The sequence below is a fragment of the Oncorhynchus masou genome, chromosome 24, assembly GCF_036934945.1.
Source record: "Oncorhynchus masou masou isolate Uvic2021 chromosome 24, UVic_Omas_1.1, whole genome shotgun sequence".
Classification (NCBI taxonomy): Eukaryota; Metazoa; Chordata; class Actinopteri; order Salmoniformes; family Salmonidae; genus Oncorhynchus; species Oncorhynchus masou.
In genome coordinates, this window is record NC_088235.1 from 86,303,039 (window position 1) to 86,320,874 (window position 17,836).

The 17,836-nt window shown below is 45.0% G+C and overlaps 1 protein-coding gene across 1 annotated transcript in view; it reads right to left on the bottom strand.

Moving 5' to 3' along the window:
• The window catches only part of LOC135512905 (probable voltage-dependent R-type calcium channel subunit alpha-1E), a 165,294-nt gene that overhangs the window by 17,209 nt on the left and 130,249 nt on the right, over positions 1 to 17,836 (bottom strand). The window contains exons 17-27 of the mRNA XM_064935404.1: positions 15,043 to 15,160; positions 14,860 to 14,927; positions 14,658 to 14,749; positions 11,025 to 11,909; positions 10,584 to 10,828; positions 10,265 to 10,376; positions 4,742 to 4,871; positions 3,712 to 3,771; positions 3,273 to 3,379; positions 3,029 to 3,040; positions 1,376 to 1,472 (exon numbers count right to left, since the gene is read on the bottom strand). Of these exons, the coding sequence (XP_064791476.1) occupies positions 1,376 to 1,472; positions 3,029 to 3,040; positions 3,273 to 3,379; positions 3,712 to 3,771; positions 4,742 to 4,871; positions 10,265 to 10,376; positions 10,584 to 10,828; positions 11,025 to 11,909; positions 14,658 to 14,749; positions 14,860 to 14,927; positions 15,043 to 15,160 (1,926 nt within the window). The remainder of the gene's footprint in view (positions 1 to 1,375; positions 1,473 to 3,028; positions 3,041 to 3,272; positions 3,380 to 3,711; positions 3,772 to 4,741; positions 4,872 to 10,264; positions 10,377 to 10,583; positions 10,829 to 11,024; positions 11,910 to 14,657; positions 14,750 to 14,859; positions 14,928 to 15,042; positions 15,161 to 17,836) is intronic.

Consider the following 17,836-nt stretch of genomic DNA (forward strand, 5'->3'; position numbering starts at 1 on the left):
GGTCGAGAGCCGTGTGTCCTCCGAAACAGGACCCCGCCAAGCTGCACTGCCTCTTGACACAAAACTCACTTAATCCAGAAGCCAGCTGCACCAATGTGTCAGAGGAAACATTGTACACCTGGTGACCATGTCAGTGTGCATTGCACCCAGCCCACCACAGGAGTCGATAGAGCGCAATGGGTCAAGGACGACCCAGCCGGTCAAACCCTCCCCTAACCCAGATGATGCTGGGCCAATTGTGTGCCGCCTCATGGGTCTCCCGGTTGCTGCCAGCTGCGTCACTACAGATCCTGGTTCGATCCCAGGCTGCACATGCAATGCAGTGCCTTAAATGTTCATCAAAGCTGGGACTGAGAGACTGAAAAGCAGCTTCTATCTCAAGGCTATCAGACTGTTAAACAGCCATCACTAACACAGAGAGGCTGCTGCCTACATACAGACTCAAATCATTGGCCACTTTAATAAATGGATCACTAGTCACTTTAAAATAAGGCCACTTTAATAATGTTTACATATCTTACATTACTCATCTCATATGTATATACTGTATCTGATACCATCTATGCCGCTTGCAATCGCTCATCCATATATGTATTCTAATTCCATTCCTTTAGATTTGTGTGTATTAGGTAGTTGTGGTGTTATATTACTTGTTAGATATTACTGCACTGTCGGAACTAGAAGCACAAGCATGTCAGTACCCTCACATTAACATCTGCTAACTATGTCTATGTGACCAATTAAATGTGATTTGATTTTCACCACTCGGGAGGCCCTTGACGCTGACTTCTAACTCAAGTGGTATAAATAGCATACACTTGTCCAATATGATCCCAAACTGTTGTTGCTACATGAGTGATTGGAAGAGGACTGTAACCCTGTAGATCTTTATTTCACTTTCCATTCCCAGGACAATCAGGTCTATTGATTGCAGTGTGTCTGGTATCAGCTGACTGACTGACTCCCTGGTCCACTCACACAGATATCAGTCGGACTCATTTCCTCATTCCCCTCGACAGATAAACCCCCCCACCCCCCAGCAGAAATGGAATGTGTGAGGTTTGGGAAATTCAGTCTTGACAAAATGTTTTCATGCTCGAACGCTCAGGTTTATCACCTCATCTCTCAATCTTTTCTCTAGCTGATTCTCTGCTGCCTGGAAACCCTCATGTGGAAATAGGTGCGACTAAATGAATGTGTGGCAGTGGCTACTGACCTGATACCGTTATACCACACACATAGACAGTACTGCAGCCTTGATAAACCCTGAACAGCCTGATAGAGCTGCCCTGTAGTCTATCCCTCCAACTGTTGACTGGGGCAGGCACTGTTAACATGGGAAGCAATTGCTGAGAAAGCAAATGGAAAAGGTTACCTTAAGTTTCGGTAGTCTCTTGATGGTCTTCAGGGGCCTCAGGACACGCAGGACCCGAAGAGACTTGATGGTTTTGATGTCCCGTCCTTTATTATTTCTACAAGTAAAAACACATAGAATGAACACCTGATAAAGTCACTCCAACACTGAGCTAACCATATTACAGGAGATGTATTGCTGTACTTTACATCTCTGATCAGAAAGAGATACAGCGCCATAAAAAAGTATTTTCCCCTTTTCTGATTTTCTCAGTTTTTCATATTTTTGATACTGAATGTTATCCGATCTTCAAACAAAACCTAATATTTGATAAAGGGAACCTGAGTTCACAAATAACACAAAAAAAGTAAATTGACTTTATTTATTTAATTAGCAAAGTTATGCAACACCCAATTCCACTGTGTGAAAAAGAAATTGCCCCCTTACACTCAATAACTGGTTGTTCCACCTTTAGCCGCAATGAATGAACCAAATGCTTCCTGTAGTTGTTGATCAGTCTCTCACATCGCTGTGGAGGAATTTTGGCCCACTCTTGTATGCAGAACTGCTTTAACTCAGCGACATTTTCAATCAGGAACTGCTAGTTTCAAGTCCTGCCACAATATCTCAATTAGGATAAGGTCTGGAATGACTAAGCCATTACAAAATCTCAATATTTGTTGCATTTGAACCATTTTCATGTAGACTTGATTGTGTGTTTGGGATCATTGACTTGCTGCGTGACCCAGCTGCAGATGGCCTGACATTCTCCTGCAGAATTCACTGATACAGAGCAGAATTTATCATTCCACCTATTAAGGCAAGTCGTCGCCAGACACAATGGGACCCACCTCGTCCAAAAAGTTGACTCAAGTTTGCCAAAAAGCACCTGTATGATCAGCAAGACCCTTGGAAGAAGGTGCTATCGACAGATGGGTCAAAAGTATAACTTATTGGAGGACATGGGTCCCATTATGCCTGGCAAAAACCAAACACTGCATTCCACAGTAAGAACCTTAGACCAACGGTCAAGTATGGTGGTGGTAGAGTAGAATTCTGTTATGTATTATATAATTCTACTGGTGAATGTCAGGCCATCCATCTGTGAGCTGATGCTGAAGCGCAGCTGGGTCAAGACAATGATCCAAAACGAACAATCAAGTCTATATGAAAATGGCTAAAAGGCAACAAATTTGAAATTTTGGAATGGCCTAGTCAAAGTCCAGACCTAATCCCAAATGTTGTGGCAGAACTTGGCACGAGCAGTTCATGTGAGCAGTTCAGAATTCCTCCACAGTGAAGTGAGACACTGATCAACAACTACAGGAAGCGTTTGGTTGGAGTCATTGCAGCTAAAGGTGGCACAACCAGTTATTGAGTGTAAGGGGGCAATTATTTTTTCACACATGGGCATTGGGTGTTGCGTAACTTTGTTTACGAAATCAATTAAAGAGGTATGTAATTGTTGTGTTATTTGTTCAATCAGTTTCCTTTATTCTAATTTTAGGTTTAGGTTGAAGAACTTATAACATTGAGTATCAAAAATATTTAAAAGTAGAGAAAATTAGAAAGGGGGCAAATGCTTTTTCATAGCACTATAGAGGAAAGACAGGATGCTGTGGAGAACTGTTAAGACATTAGCAGAAAGAAAGGGAGTGAAGAAAGTGGTTTTACCCCAACACATTCCTGGCAGTCCCACAGCAACACAATCCACAGGAGCAGAGGATGACAGAGAGAAAGACATGATACTGAACATGTACATCTCAGGGTGGGAAAAACATGTATATCACAAAACAGAGTGAAAAACTATGCTATGTCCAATCCAGTCAAGCTACACTGGCAGTTTACAGTCTAGCACTGTACACTACACAAACCACTACACAGGAAGTTATAACATATGCAAGGTCACATGACTCACGTGAGGGCGAAGGCCACCAGAGCTCCGACCACCACGATAAAGTCTAGAATGTTCCACAGGTCCCGGAAATAGGAGCCGTCATGGAGAATCAAGCCCTGGTCTATCATCTGTCAAATACACATCTTATTAAGTCATTTGAAAACAGCACTAAATATTGGCATAGGGGGGCCTCACTGTTAATTCGCAAAATACTGTACATTCTGTCTATCTGACATTACATTTCCCCTGGACTACCCACTGGGCACAGACGTCATTCATTGAAATGACATGGAAACAACATTGATTCAACCAGTGTGTGCCCAGTGGGTAACAGCTTATGGCAAACATGTTCATGTACCATCTGTCAAATCCAACTGACACCTCTACAGTATGGTATGTCCACTGTCATGTCAAAATGACACCGTTTTAAAACAGGATTCCTGCTGATTGAATAACTCACCTTTATTATCATTTCAAATGTAAAGACACCTGTGAACACGTAGTCAAAGTAACGCAAAACCTGTGGGGTAAAAAGTAGACAAATATATTAATACATTAATCACAATATTGGACTCCAGGGGTTGATGAAGAACATTTAATTATTTGCCATTAGCTCATACATTACAGGAGAACAAAACCCACTTATGACCAGAGAGAGACTCTGAGACACTATGTTTAATGTGTTGCATCTGTTCTTCACCACTGAACTGGGGACACATTTTGCTTTTAGGAAACCAACTTCTCTCTTTAATGGTCACATTGATTACATTTACCCCGAAGGCCTTTTATTTCTAAGACGATGCTTTTAAGTGGCGCCCTTCTGATGAATATGTGCTTTGATTATCTTCCTTGCATATCACACAGGCCCATTTAATTTCCAACTCAATCTGCCTCAATCACCAACATCCAGAGAAGTCCCCCCATTAAGTCACCATGGGAGACCCTCACAAAGCAGTTTAATTAATGCTTTCATTTAGCCTTTCAGCTTGTACAGGGCCAGATATGAGACACCAGGCACACATTCCCAAGGATTAGTTTTTACTTGAAGGAACTTCTGTAACCACATACAAAACAATGGCATCAAAAAAAAATGATGTGCTATCTGTTTGGTTTGTTGTCGTATGAAGAGGCTAAAGCAGAGGCAGCTGTAGGGAATGTGATGTGATGATTCTACACCCCACAACACCCTCCTCTCCTCAATCTGGCTCCTCAGTGTGAGCAGAGAGTGACAACTCTAATATAGATCAGATAGAGTGTCAGACGCAGACACAATCCCCGTCAGTGGGCGCACGTTCGCACCCCTCGTTATGCTGAGAGAAAGATAATACAGCAGAGGAAAACAAAGCAAAACAAAAGCAACCACACACCAAAGACAATAGCCTAGCCACCATTGTGGAGAAGGACAGTTAGAATAGTGAGGCTCAAGGTCAGCGAGGAAAACAGCCATCTGTTGAGTCCATGTAAAGCCCAGTGACCAGACTGGCTCTCACTTTGTTCCAGTTAGAGGTGGCTGACACGGGGTCCTCTGCAGCCAGGGCGATACTGCTGGCAGCGATCACCAGCAGGATGCATGTCTCAAAGTAACGCAGGTTCACCACATAGTGACAGGCCCGGCGGATCCTAGAGAAGGAACAAAGGACACAACCGCTCTGACTGAGAAACATCTGACAGAGCAAGACTGATTTGAGTGTGTTGTTTCTATAACTCTATCATGTCTCTGTTAGATTGTTTGGATGATGGTGTTAGGTTGATGGTGTTAGGTCGATGGTAGGTTGATGGTGTTAGGTCGATGGTGTTAGGTCGATGGTGTTAGGTCGATGGTGTTAGGATGACAGTGGTAGGTTGATGGTGTTAGGATGATGGTGTTTGGATGATGGTGTTAGGATGATGGTGTTAGGATGATGGTGTTAGGATGATGGTGTTAGGTTAATGGTGTTAGGATGATGGTGTTAGGTTGATGGTGTTAGGTTGATGGTGTTAGGTTGATGGTGTTAGGTTGATGGTGTTCGGATGATGGTGTTAGGTTGATGCTGTTAGATTGATGCTGTTAGGTTGATGCTGTTAGGTTGATGCTATTAAGATGATGGAACTAGGATGATCAAATCAAATTGTATTTGTCACATGCGCCGAATACAATGCTTACTTACAAGCTCTTAACCAACAAAGTAGTTAAGGAAATAGAGTTAAGAAAATATTTACGAAATAAACAAAAGTAAAAATGTTTTATTAAAAAGTTACACAAGAAAATGACATACCAATAACGAGGCTATATACAGGGTCAATGTGCAGGGGTACAGGTTAGTCGAGGTAATTTGTACATGTAGGTAGGGGTAAAGTGATTATGCATAGATAATTGACAGCAAGTAGCAGCAGTGTAAAAACATAGGGGGTTCAATGTGTTAGGATGATGGTGTAAGGTTGATGGTACTATGATGATGGTTTTAGAATGATGGTGTAAGGTTGATGGTACTATGATGATGGTGTTAGGATGATGGTTTAAAGTTGATGGTGTTAGATGATGGTACTAGAATGATGGTGTTAGGATGATGGTGTAAGGATGATGGTACTATGATGATGGTGTTATGATGATGGTACTATGATGATGGTGTTAGGATGATAGTTTAATGTTAATGGTGTTAGATGATGGTACTAGAATGATGGTACTATGATGATGGTGTTAGGATGATGGTGTTAGATGATGGTACTAGGATAATGGTACTAGAATGATGGTGTTGAGATGATGGTTCTTGGATGATGGTGTTAGGATGATGTTGTTAGGTAGATGGTGTTAGGGTGATGGTGTTAGGATTATGGTGTTAGGATGATGGTACTAGGATGATGGTGTTAGTGTGATGGTACTAGGATGATGGTGTTAGGATGATGTTGTTAGGATGATGGTACTAGGATGATGGTACGAGGATGATGGTGTTAGGTTGTTGGTGTTGAGATTATGGTACTTGGATGATGGTGTTAAGATGATGCTGTTAGGTTGATGGTGTGAGGATGATGGCTGTCTGTCATGGACACTCTTTTTTTGTCATTTCCAGTCACAATTTACAGACTTAGTTTACGTGCTGCTGCGCGTTTTGCTGCTAACCTTACTTTGCTACCTGACAACTTTACGGTTTTTACTTTTTAATTAACGTTTATATTTTTTAGTTTTTCCCTTTTTCGCTCTACTTTTTTTCATTCAACTTTTTCACTCCGGAAGCTTTATCTGGACGTGATTCGTCAGAACCTCCATCAGCCGAAGCTAAGTAGTAACATTAACATGAGGCCTTCTAATTGCAGTCACTGTACTCATAATATACAGGAGAACGATTGCCTTATGTTGAGGATAGCCGTGCTGCAAGCCCAGCTTCAGACGCAATCGTTAAGCAAGGGTAATTTCAGTGTAGGAAAGGATGAAACAGTGTCTGTGCCACCAGTAAGTACAGATAGTAGTATAAATCCCCTCGCACGGTCCCCGCAGCCGGACAACTTTCTCACGGTTTCTGGAGGGAAATGATGTAGGAATGCTCAGCCGGTGTCGCTCAGTCAGCCGACAGAAACATTCAACCAGTTCTCCTCATTAAGCTTCGAGTTGGAGTCAGAGGCCAAGCCTTTTCTGGTCTCTACTCCTCCTGTTACGGGGTCTGAGACGTTGAAGCCTCCCACCATTAGCTCTGACAATTTGAAAACCCTAGTCATTTGGCGACTCCATTACCGACAGTATTAGACTTAAAACGAATCATCCAGCGATCATACACTGTTTACCAGGGGGCAGGGCTACCGATGTTATGTACCAAGCCTGGCCTGTTGAGGAGTGACGGACTCCATCCTAGGTGGAGGGGGGGGCTCTCATCTTATCCACGAACATAGACAGGGCTCTAACTCCCCTAGCTCCACAATGAGATAGGGTGCAGGCCAGGCAGCAGGCTGTTAGCCAGCCTGCCAGCTTAGTGGAGTCTGCCACTAGCACAGTCAGTGTAGTCAGCTCAGCTATCCCCATTGAGACTGTGGCTGTGCCTCGACCTAGGTTGGGCAAAACTAAACATGGCGGTGTTTGCCTAAGAAATCTCACTGGGATAAATACCTCCTCCATTCCTGCCATTATTGAAAGAGATTGTGATACTTCACATCACAAAATAGGGCTACTTAATGTTAGATCCCTCACTTCCAAATCCAATCAAAATCCAATCAAATTTGATTTGTAACATACACATGGTTAGCAGATGTTAATGCAAGTGTAACGAAATGCTTATGCTTCTAGTTCTTAACTGTTCGGAAAGATATCAGTTTGTCTCTGTGGATGGTTTGTCCTCTGACAAATCAACTGTAAATTTCGGTGTCCCTCAAGGTTCCTTTTTGGAACCACTATCGTTTTCACTATATATTTTACCTCTTGGTGATGTCATTCGGAAACATAATGTTAACTTTCACTGCTATGCGGATGACACACAGCTGTACATTTTGATGAAACATGGTGAAGCCCCAAAATTGCACCCGCTGGAAGCCTGTGTTTCAGACATAAGGAAGTGGATGGCTGCAAATGTTCTACTTTTACCCTCGGACAAAACAAAAAGATCTTCTGATAAATCTGACAATTAACCTTGATGGTTGTACAGTTGTCTCAAATAAAACTGTGAAGGACCTCGGTGTTACTCTGGATCCTGATCTCTCTTTTGACGAACATATCAAGACTGTTTCAAATACAGCTTTTTTCCATCTACGTAACATTGCAGAAATCAGAAACGTTCTGTCCAACAATGATGCTGAAAAGCAAGTCCATGCTTTTGTCACTTCTAGGTTAGACTGCTGCAATGCTCTACTTTCCGGCTATCCGGATATAGCACTAAATAAACTTCAGTTAGTGCTAAACACAGCTGCTAGATTCTTGTCTAGAACCCCAAAATTTGACCATATTACTCCAGTGCTAGCCTCTCTACACTGGCCTCCTGTTAAGGAAAGGGCTGATTTTAAGGTTTTACTCCTACATATCTTTCCGATTTGGTCCTGCCGGACATACCTACAGGTACGCTACGGTCACAAGACACAGGCCTAGAATTTCTAAGCAAACAGCTGGAGGCAGGGCTTTCTCCTATAGAGCTCCATTTTTATGGAATGGTCTGCCTACCCATGTGAGAGACGCAGACTCGGACTCAACCTTTAAGTCTTTACTGAAGACTCATCTCTTCAGTAGGTCCTATGATTGAGTAAGGTCTGGCCCAGGAGTGTGAAGGTGAACGGAAAGGCACTGGAGCAACGAACCGCCTTTGCTGCCTCTGCCTGGCCGGTTCCCCTCTCTCCACTGGGATTCTCTGCCTCTAACCCTATTACAGGGGCTGAGTCACTGGCTTACTGGTGTTCTTCCATGCCATCCCTAGGAAGGGTGCGTCACTTGAGTGGGTTGAGTCACTGATGTGATCTTCCTGTCTGGGTTGGTGCCCCCCCCCCCTTGGGTTGTGCCGTGGCGGAGATCTTTGTGCGCTATACTCGGCCTTGTCTCTTCAGTAGGTCCTATGATTGAGTGTAGTCTGGCCCAGGAGTGTGAAGGTGAACGGAAAGGCACTGGAGCAACGAACCGCCCTTGCTGTCTCTGCCTGGCCGGTTCCCCTCTCTCCACTGGGATTCTCTGCCTCTAACCCTATTACAGGGGCTGAGTCACTGGCCTACTGGTGTTATTCCATGCCGTCCCTAGGAAGGGTGCATCACTTGAGTGGGTTGAGTCACTGACGTGATCTTCCTGTCTGGGTTGGCGCCCCCCCTTGGGTTGTGCCGTGGCGGAGATCTTTGTGTGCACTATACTCAGCCTTGTCTCAGGATGGTAAGTTGGTGGTTGAAGATATCCCTCTAGTGGTGTGGGGGCTGTGCTTTGGCAAAGTGGGTGGGGTTATATCCTGCCTGTTTGGCCCTGTCCGGGGTATCGTTGGATGGGGCCATAGTGTCTCCTGACCCCTCCTGTCTCAGCCTCCAGTATTTATGCTGCAGTAGTTTGTGTGTCGGGGGGGGGGGGCTAGGGTCAGTCTGTTATATATGGAGTATTTCTCCTGTCTTATCTGGTGTCCTGTGTGAATTTAAGTATGCTCTCTCTAATTCTCTCTTTCTTTCTTTCTTTCTTTCTTTCTTTCTTTCTTTCTTTCTTTCTTTCTTTCTTTCTTTCTTTTTCTTTCTTTCTTTCTTTCTTTCTTTCTCGGAGGACCTGAGCCCTAGGACCATGCCTCAGGACTACCTGGCCTGATAACTCCTTGCTGTCCCCAGTCCATCTGGCCTCTCTAGAGACAGCAGAAGAACTCTCTAGAGACAGCAGAAGCGGTAGAGATACTCTGAATGTGATCGGCTATGAAAAGCCAACTAACATTTACTCCTGAGGTGTTGACCTGTTGCACCCTCGGCAACCACTGTGCTTATTATTATTTGACCCTGTTGGTCGTCTATGAACACTTGAACATCTTAGCCATGTTTTGTTATAATCTCCACCCGGCACAGCCAGAAGAGAACTGGCCACCCCTCATAGCCTGGTTCCTCTCTAGGTTTCTTCCTAGGTTTTGGCCTTTCTAGGGAGTTTTTCCTAGCCACTGTTCTTCTACACCTGCATTGCTTGCTGTTTGGGGTTTTATGCTGGGTTTCTGTACAGCACTTTGAGATATCAGCTGATGTAAGAAGGCCTTAAAAATACATTTGATTTAATGTTAGGTTGATGGTGTTAGGATGATGGTGTTAGGATGATGGTGTTAGGTTGATGGTGTTAGGTTGATGGTGTTAGGTTGATGGTGTTAGGTTGATGGTGTTAGGTTGATGGTTTTAGGTTGATGGTGTTAGGTTGATGGTGTTAGGTTGATGGTGTTAGGTTGATGGTTTTAAGTTGATGGTGTTAGGTTGATGGTGTTGAGATGATGGTACTATGATGATGGTGTTAGGATGATGTTGTTAAGTAGATGGTGTCAGGATGATGGTACTCGGATGATGGTGTTAGGTTGATGGTGTTAGGACAATGTAATAGGAGTAGCAGAGAGGAGCAGAGGGAGACTTACGGGTTGCCAGGTTTGAAGATGAACATGCTGTCAGGCGTGACAATATTGGCTGGGCTGGTCAACTGCTCCTCCTCTTTCTCAGGCTTGGACGCCTCCATGTCTTTACTGTTACCTGGAAGAGGTAGAGAATGTGGGTGTGCTGCTGTGCTCTGATTGTGGTACCATGCTGTGATATCAGAGATATCTCCAACCCCCAAGAGATGGAGGCTTTCATACACCAAGGCATTTCATACACCTCACAGCTGAACTATTTTTAATGTGAGTAGAGCACACTGAATGTGCATATGTGATAGAATAAGGACACACTTGAAGGTGTTACCTGTGATGGGGGTGAGCTCTAGTGAAGACTGAACATTGGTCACCTCTATGTAGATACTGGAGCTCAGAGGGGACTTATCCTGGATCAGAGTGGTGGCGTTGTTACTAGTATCACTGTCTCTTGTTTGGCCCTCTGGGAGCTCCGGTACTGCAGCCTGAAATGGCTGAATGGGGGGTGGTTCTGACTGTGGACCCTCCTCCCTGTTCTGCAGCTCAGGACCCCCAGCCTGGTTAGGGTCACCCTGTCTGTGGAGGAGCAGAGGGACAAGGGACAACATCTTGGCTTGGAGTCTGGATTCACTGGGGATTTGTTGCATTTTGGGCACCCTGAAGTCTGATACATTGAACATAGCAGAAAACTGTCTACATAATACCATACAAACAGTCTACTATTTATTGAACTAATAGAACTAGCTGTACGTCAGTGTCAGTTCCTCCTCACCTGTGTTCAGCTTCTCTGGTCTCAGAAGGCTGGCTGGTCTCTCCCGTGTTACAGGCTCTCCTCTCCTTGTCCTGTCGTTCCTCTGGGGTCTTCCTCTCCTTGCTGACAGAGCGACTGCTCCCCTCCCCCTGGGGTGAGTCCAGGCCTCTAGCCCCAACCTGGGCTTCGTGGTGCCCTGTGCCCCTTGGCCTCCTGAGCCTCATCCCTGCCATGTCAGGGGTCAGGGTGTCACCAGCAGGAGGGCGGAACTTACGCACTGCTCTCTGCCTTCTCTCCCCATTTAACCTGGGGCTCCTGCGGCCATTGAGACCTGGGTGGCAGTGGTCGGTGTCATCAAGCTGGCCCTCTGGGCATGGCTCAGATTCAGTTGGCTCCGGAATGGTCACAACTGTGGACGTGGGGGGGTCAGGCAGGGGACTGTCGATGGGTATGGGTGGCTCTGCTAAAGGGACGGACAAGGGGGCCTCAAGGACCCCCATGGACAGGGGTGGCTCCTCTAGAGTTTGGTCCATGGGCTTGGGGGGCTGAGCTGTGAAGGCCGTAGGGTCAGCCGTGGGGTCAGCCAGCTTCAGGCTGCCTGTGGGTGTGCCTGTGGCTTTGAGGTTGTGGGGGCATCCAGGGGGCGCTTCCTGCTCCTCACTGGGGCTGCTGAAGAGGATCTCTCGGCTGGACATCTGCCGGTGCCTGCGCAGTTGGCTGGTTCTCTGCTCCCACACAGACATGGTCATCCGTCTTCTCCTCTCTCCCCTGGACATGAAAGAGTTAGAGGAATTCAGTGGCGGGCAGGGGGGCCCCTCGGCGAGGCTCTCAGCCTCCTCCAGAGAGTAGGCAGGCCGGCTCCTGTGTATCGCTCTTTTCCTGTACAGGTAAGGTCTCCTCCTCCTGCTGGGAGAGAGGACAACAACACTGTCACGATGAGCAGTAAGGGAGATAGCAACACAGTACTTGTCTAAAACAGTGATATACACTGAATGTTGTAAGCTCTACTTTATATTTTAAACCAATTCCAAAATGTGTTAGAATTGTTTTTTAATTTATTTTACTTGATTGTGTACAAATGTTTGTGAAAAATACATTTATAAATAAAACATTTGTACAAAACCAGTGAGCAGTTGGAACACATTCAAGAAAAGGCAATCTAGTCTGATTTTCAAAGCTTGGTAAACAAGATCCAGAATTTTAATTAAGCATTGATGAAAAACAATTCACTGGATCAATGAAGATGTTATGTAATAAATTAAGCAAAATGTAACTAGGAAGTTGTAATAACTATAATGAAAGTGGGAGATGTAGAAACCAGTGGAACTGATATTAAATGCAGAGCCAAGTACTGTAAGATTCTGGAAGTAAAACAAGGAATGTAATAAAATGAGAACAGAAGATTTACCCAGTTAAGAAAATCAGGCAGTTTGTTTTGAAATTGAAATGAACAGACAGTGTTAATACTTACTCGTACTTGTACTCTTGTGTGGTCCGTGTTATCAATAAGCGATTGGTTGAAAACAAGACATTAGTGCTTTTGTGAGCAGAGACAAAACAGGCCCTGAGACACAGTTCAAAACACATGACCAATTTCAATGGATCACTATTAGACTATAGTCTACTGCATTGTATTTCTGTGTAGCCAAAATCATTATTTTCTGTATTACCAAGTAGGAAAATCCTCTTAAATGATTCAACCAAATGAATATTGCCGAAATGTTTTGTATTGTGTCTCTAGCCAGGCAAAGCGCCACATGACAAACAGGATGGCAGCAGTATTAGATCAGAACAACATTAACATCAACAGGTGCAACATATAAAATATTCAGGAAGTTTGAAATGTTTAAGACATTCAGAGATACAGTATGGCACAGGAATAAAACACAGAAATGGCCTTCATTGGCACAAACAGAACAGAGACGGAGATCGTTTAGGCAAAGCAACCATATCAGTTTGCATTATGTGTGCAGCGTTCCTCCCCAAAGTTGTGCCAGGGTAACATTCTCATTGGTCATGCTGGTCAGAGAGAGACATGCACCCACCGCTCTCTACATTATCAGGAGACTCAGACATGCTTCAACCTTTTTCACTTAGTCAACATCATCATCATCATCATCATGCTCTGAAGGTCAGTTGTGCAAGAGCCCCCGGAAGGAAGACAGTTACAGCATTTCACCCCAAACATCACTGACATGATGCAATGCTACCAAAGTTCAAAGTTTTCTCTAAACACAGATGCTGGAAAACCCTATGGTATTCAAATCTCATCAATGTGATTCGACAAGTGCCTGACCCTGAATATGTCATAAGGTACACTGCAAAACCCTGCACGTATATCTATGCCTCAACCTGGGTGAACCTAGATGAAAAACCAACAACTTCAAGATACTGAGGCAAAAATCCTGCAGTTTGATCTTTCCACATAGGCAATTCATAGAACTGTTTCTATTTGTATCACCACAGCTCTGCTAATCGTTTACTCCTGCTGTACTAACGTATTGCCAAGGAGAACTAATGCTGCACAGCATGAGACCAAAATGTTTCATTATGAAACATTTGTAAATTATTTTTCCGTGCATGTGGTTTGAATGACCATGCAATATGCTGTTCATTTTCAACATGCGTACCATCTCTCTATGTTGCACCATGCCCAAGTACATGCACTTCCACCAGACAGACTGGGTGTCAGACCATTCGTATAGGAAATCAATACCGTGGGCTTTGATGAAATAACATTACTTTATGACTCTTGTCTCTTATAACCCAACATGGCATGTCTAGATCACTTCCTGACACATGGTAATTCTTCTACTTATTCCAAAAATATAATGATTACAAAAAATCAGTATTGTGAAAGTAAGGGTGACTAAGTACTGCAGTATATTTCTCTAATGGGAATGATATATTAATTTGGATGCCAGTAATGCTGTCTCTATGACAACGGTATAGGCTCATCCCTGCAGATCCTGGGAAGACTGCCGGTAGCCATGGTGACACACTGTTGAATTTAGAGCAAATTATATAGGTACAAGCTAAAGCAGACCTATAGACCCTATCAGGAAGGGCATATCAATACCTCTTTAGTTGTTCAGTTCAGTTGTTTCCAGTACATATTTTCAGCAATATAAACGTCATTATGAAGGGCACTACGACTGTCTGGGGCTCCATTATAAGGCTCCAATTACAGTAGCCTGTGCCTCGATCAAACTGACTAAATAAACTATAATTTACCAGTAACACAAACTACACCAGGAACACCTGCTCATCCATTACATAGACTGACCAGGTGAATCCAGGTAAAAGCTATGATTGTGTATGTGTGCCATTCAGAGGATGAATGGGCAAGACTAAATATTTAAGGGCCTTTAAACAGGGTATGGTAGTATGTGCCAGGTGCACTGGTTAGGGGCGGCAGGGTAGAGTGTTGGGCTAATAACTGAAAGGTTGCAAGTTCAAATCCCTGAGCTGGCAATGTACAAATCTGTCGTTCTGTCAGCCTCAACCACTCCCTTCCTTTAGTGTTGTCTGTGCTGCAGCAATAGCCTCTGGTGGGATTACACAGTGTTAGTACGGTTAGTTAGCAGTCTATTAGAGTCCTGAGGGAGACAGAGAGGAAGGGGAACAGGCAGCAGGGGTACACACACCACTTACTGTGATGACATCAGGGAAGACATGGCCCCAACTTCCTTGGCTTTTTGGAGAGCATGTTTCTGATTGAAAGCAGCCTCTTCATCCTCTTCGTCCTAGATATAAGATTGCATAGAACAGAATAAATAATCACAGATGCTGTTGAGAGCGGGTATCGTCTTCAATTATGGGAAGACTAGTGAATTGTTGAAAGGAGAATTTTTACCTTGGTTAGTTCCTGGGCATTAGCCAGATTGTCCACAGCAATGGCCAAGAAGACATTCAGCAGTGTGTCTGGTCACATTCATGTCAAGGACCTACATGTCTGATCTACAAAATCCACACATCAGACATGTAATCTAATCATACTGACAGTGTGAAAAGTGATTTGCTAGCTGAGAAAGGATACAGTTACCAAAGAGTGTGAGCACAATGAAGTATATGGAGGACCACATTCCTGACTTCACTCCTCCCTGGGAGCGGATCCCATTGTACATCACCTCATTCCAGTCTTCTCCTGTCAGGATCTAGATATACAGTGCCTAGTGAAAGTCTACACACCCCTTGCACAGTCTTCAGAGTTTTCTCCCTTAAAAACAGATTACATTTGTTTTTTTTCATACAGATCTACACAACCTACTCCACATTTTCAAAGTGAAAGAAGGTTACAAAACATTTGCCAAATTAATAAATAAACAAAAAAGCTAAGATGTCTTGATTGCACATGTCTTGGCACCCCATAGTTAATACTTGGTGGAAGCACCTTTGGCAGCCATTACAGTTGTTAATCATTTTGAATAAGATTCTACCAACCTCTTAGGGGAACATACAGTGCATTCGGAAAGTAGTCAGACCTCTTGACTTTTTCCACATTTTGTTATGTTACAGACTTATTCTAAAATTGATTAAATTAATATTTTTCCTCATCAATCTACACAAAATACTGTCACACCCTGATCTGATTTACCTGTCTTTGTGATTTTCTCCACCCTTCTCCAGGTGTCGCCCATCTTCCCCATTATCCCTTGTGTATTTATACCTGTGTGCTCTGTTTGTCTGTTGCCAGTTAATTTTGTTTTGTCAAGCCTACCAGCGGTTTTCACTCTGCTCCTGTCTCTTGATTGTTCCTGTTTTGTAGTTTCCCCGCTGTTGACCATTCTGCCTGCCCTGACCCTGAGCATGCCTGTCCTGACCCTGAGTCTGCCTGCCGTCTTGTACCTTTTCCGTGCCTTTTGCCTGCCCCTGTTGGATTAATAAACTGTTGCTACTTCAACGTTGTCTGCATCTAGGTCTTACCTGAAACATGATAGTACGAACTGGCCATGACTGAACCAGCAGACTTGGACCAGCTGCGCAACGCCATCTTCTCCCAAGGAACCACCATTGATAGGCACAAGGAATTGCTTCGTGGCCTTATGGAGGGGGTCCACACCTTGGCCGAATGTCATGACTTGGCATTGGACATCTTGCTGGAGCAATTCCGCGGGTTGGCTGAGAGGCAGCGTCACCTCACCGGTCACTCCGCCTTCCCGGGAGCCTATTCGGGCACCTGTCGGGCGTTTCTAGCTCAGTGTGCCCTCATCTTCGAGCTCCAGCCCTCCTCTTTACCCTCGGACCGCTCTAAGATAGCGTACCTTATCATGCTGATGTCCGGAACGGCGCTCACCTGGGCTAGAGCTGTATGGTGCAACAGCTGGCCATATGCATCAGTCAGCTTCGGCAGGACACCCGCAGGACTCTAGCACTACTCTGCCCCGGGGATGACTGTACTCTCTGTCGGGACCAGAGACCAAGGTGATGGAGACCTACATTGGGGACTCCCTCGCTGCAGGATTCATCCATCCTTCTTCCTCTCCCGCTGGTGAAGGGTTCTTCTTTGTGGAGAAGAAGGACAAGACCCTGTGCCCGTGCATCGACTACCAGGGTCACAACGACATAACGGTGAATACCCGCTACCCCTCATCTCCTTGGCCTTTGAGCTGCTCCAGGGGGACACATCTGGTGCAGATACGGGAAGGGGACTAGTGGAAGACCGCCTTCAACATGGCCAGCGGTCACTACTACTTCTGGTCATGCCATTTGGCCTTACCAACGCCCCTGCTGCGTTCCAGACTCTAGTTAACGATGTTCTCCCGCTCCACCCAAGAACCTGTGGTCCATGTCCGACAGGTTTTCCAACACCTCCTGGAGAACCAGCTGTTTGTAAAAGCAGAGAAGTGCGAGTTCCATCCTCCTTTTTCTGGGTTACATCATTGCTGCAGGGAATGTACAAATGGATCCCGGGAAGGTGAGAGCGGTGGTGGATTGGCCCCAGCCTACTTCTCCCCTGTCAGCACTCACCTCGCCCAAGGTTCTGTTCATGTGGTCTCCAGCTGCTGACCGGGCGTTCCGGAACCTCAAACATTACTTCACCACAGCTCCCATCTTGGTTCATCATGACCCATTCCGTCATTTCTTGGTAGAGGCCAATGCTTCGGATGTCGGTGTGGGGGATATCATGTCCCAGCCTTCTGCCCTGGAATTCAAGCTACATCCCTGCACCTTCTTTTCCCATTGTCTCAACGCCATGGAGAAGAACTGTGGTGTGGGGAATCGTGAGCATCTCGCGGTGAAGATGGCGTTGGAGGAATGGAGGCACCAGTTGGAGGGTGAGGGACGGCCGTTCATCGCATGGACCGACCACTAGAACCTGGAGTATCTCCGCACCGCCAAGCGCCTCAATTCCAGCCAGGCTGAGCTGTAGTTGATGAACAGTATTCTTACATAGGTGTTCCTTTTGTCCAGGTGAGAAAGGGCGGTGTGGAGTGCGATGGAGATTGCGTCATCTGTGGATCTGTTGGGGCGGTATGCGTATTGGAGTTGGTCTAGGGTGTCCCGGAGGATGCTGTTGATGTGAGCCAGCCTTTCAAAGCACTTCATGGTTATCGACGTGAGTGCCACGGGGAAGTAATCATTTAGGCAGGTTACCTTCGCTTCCTTGGGCACAGGGACTATGGTGGTCTGCTTGAAACATGTAGGTATGACAGACTCTGTCAGGGAGAGGTTGAAAATGTCAGTGAAGACACTTGACAGTTGATCTGCGCATGCTTTGAGTACAAGTCCTGGTAATCCGTCTGGCCCAGCGGCTTTGTGAATGTTGACCTGTTTAAAGGTTTTGTTTATATTGGCTACCGAGAGCATTATCACACAGTCATCCAGAACAG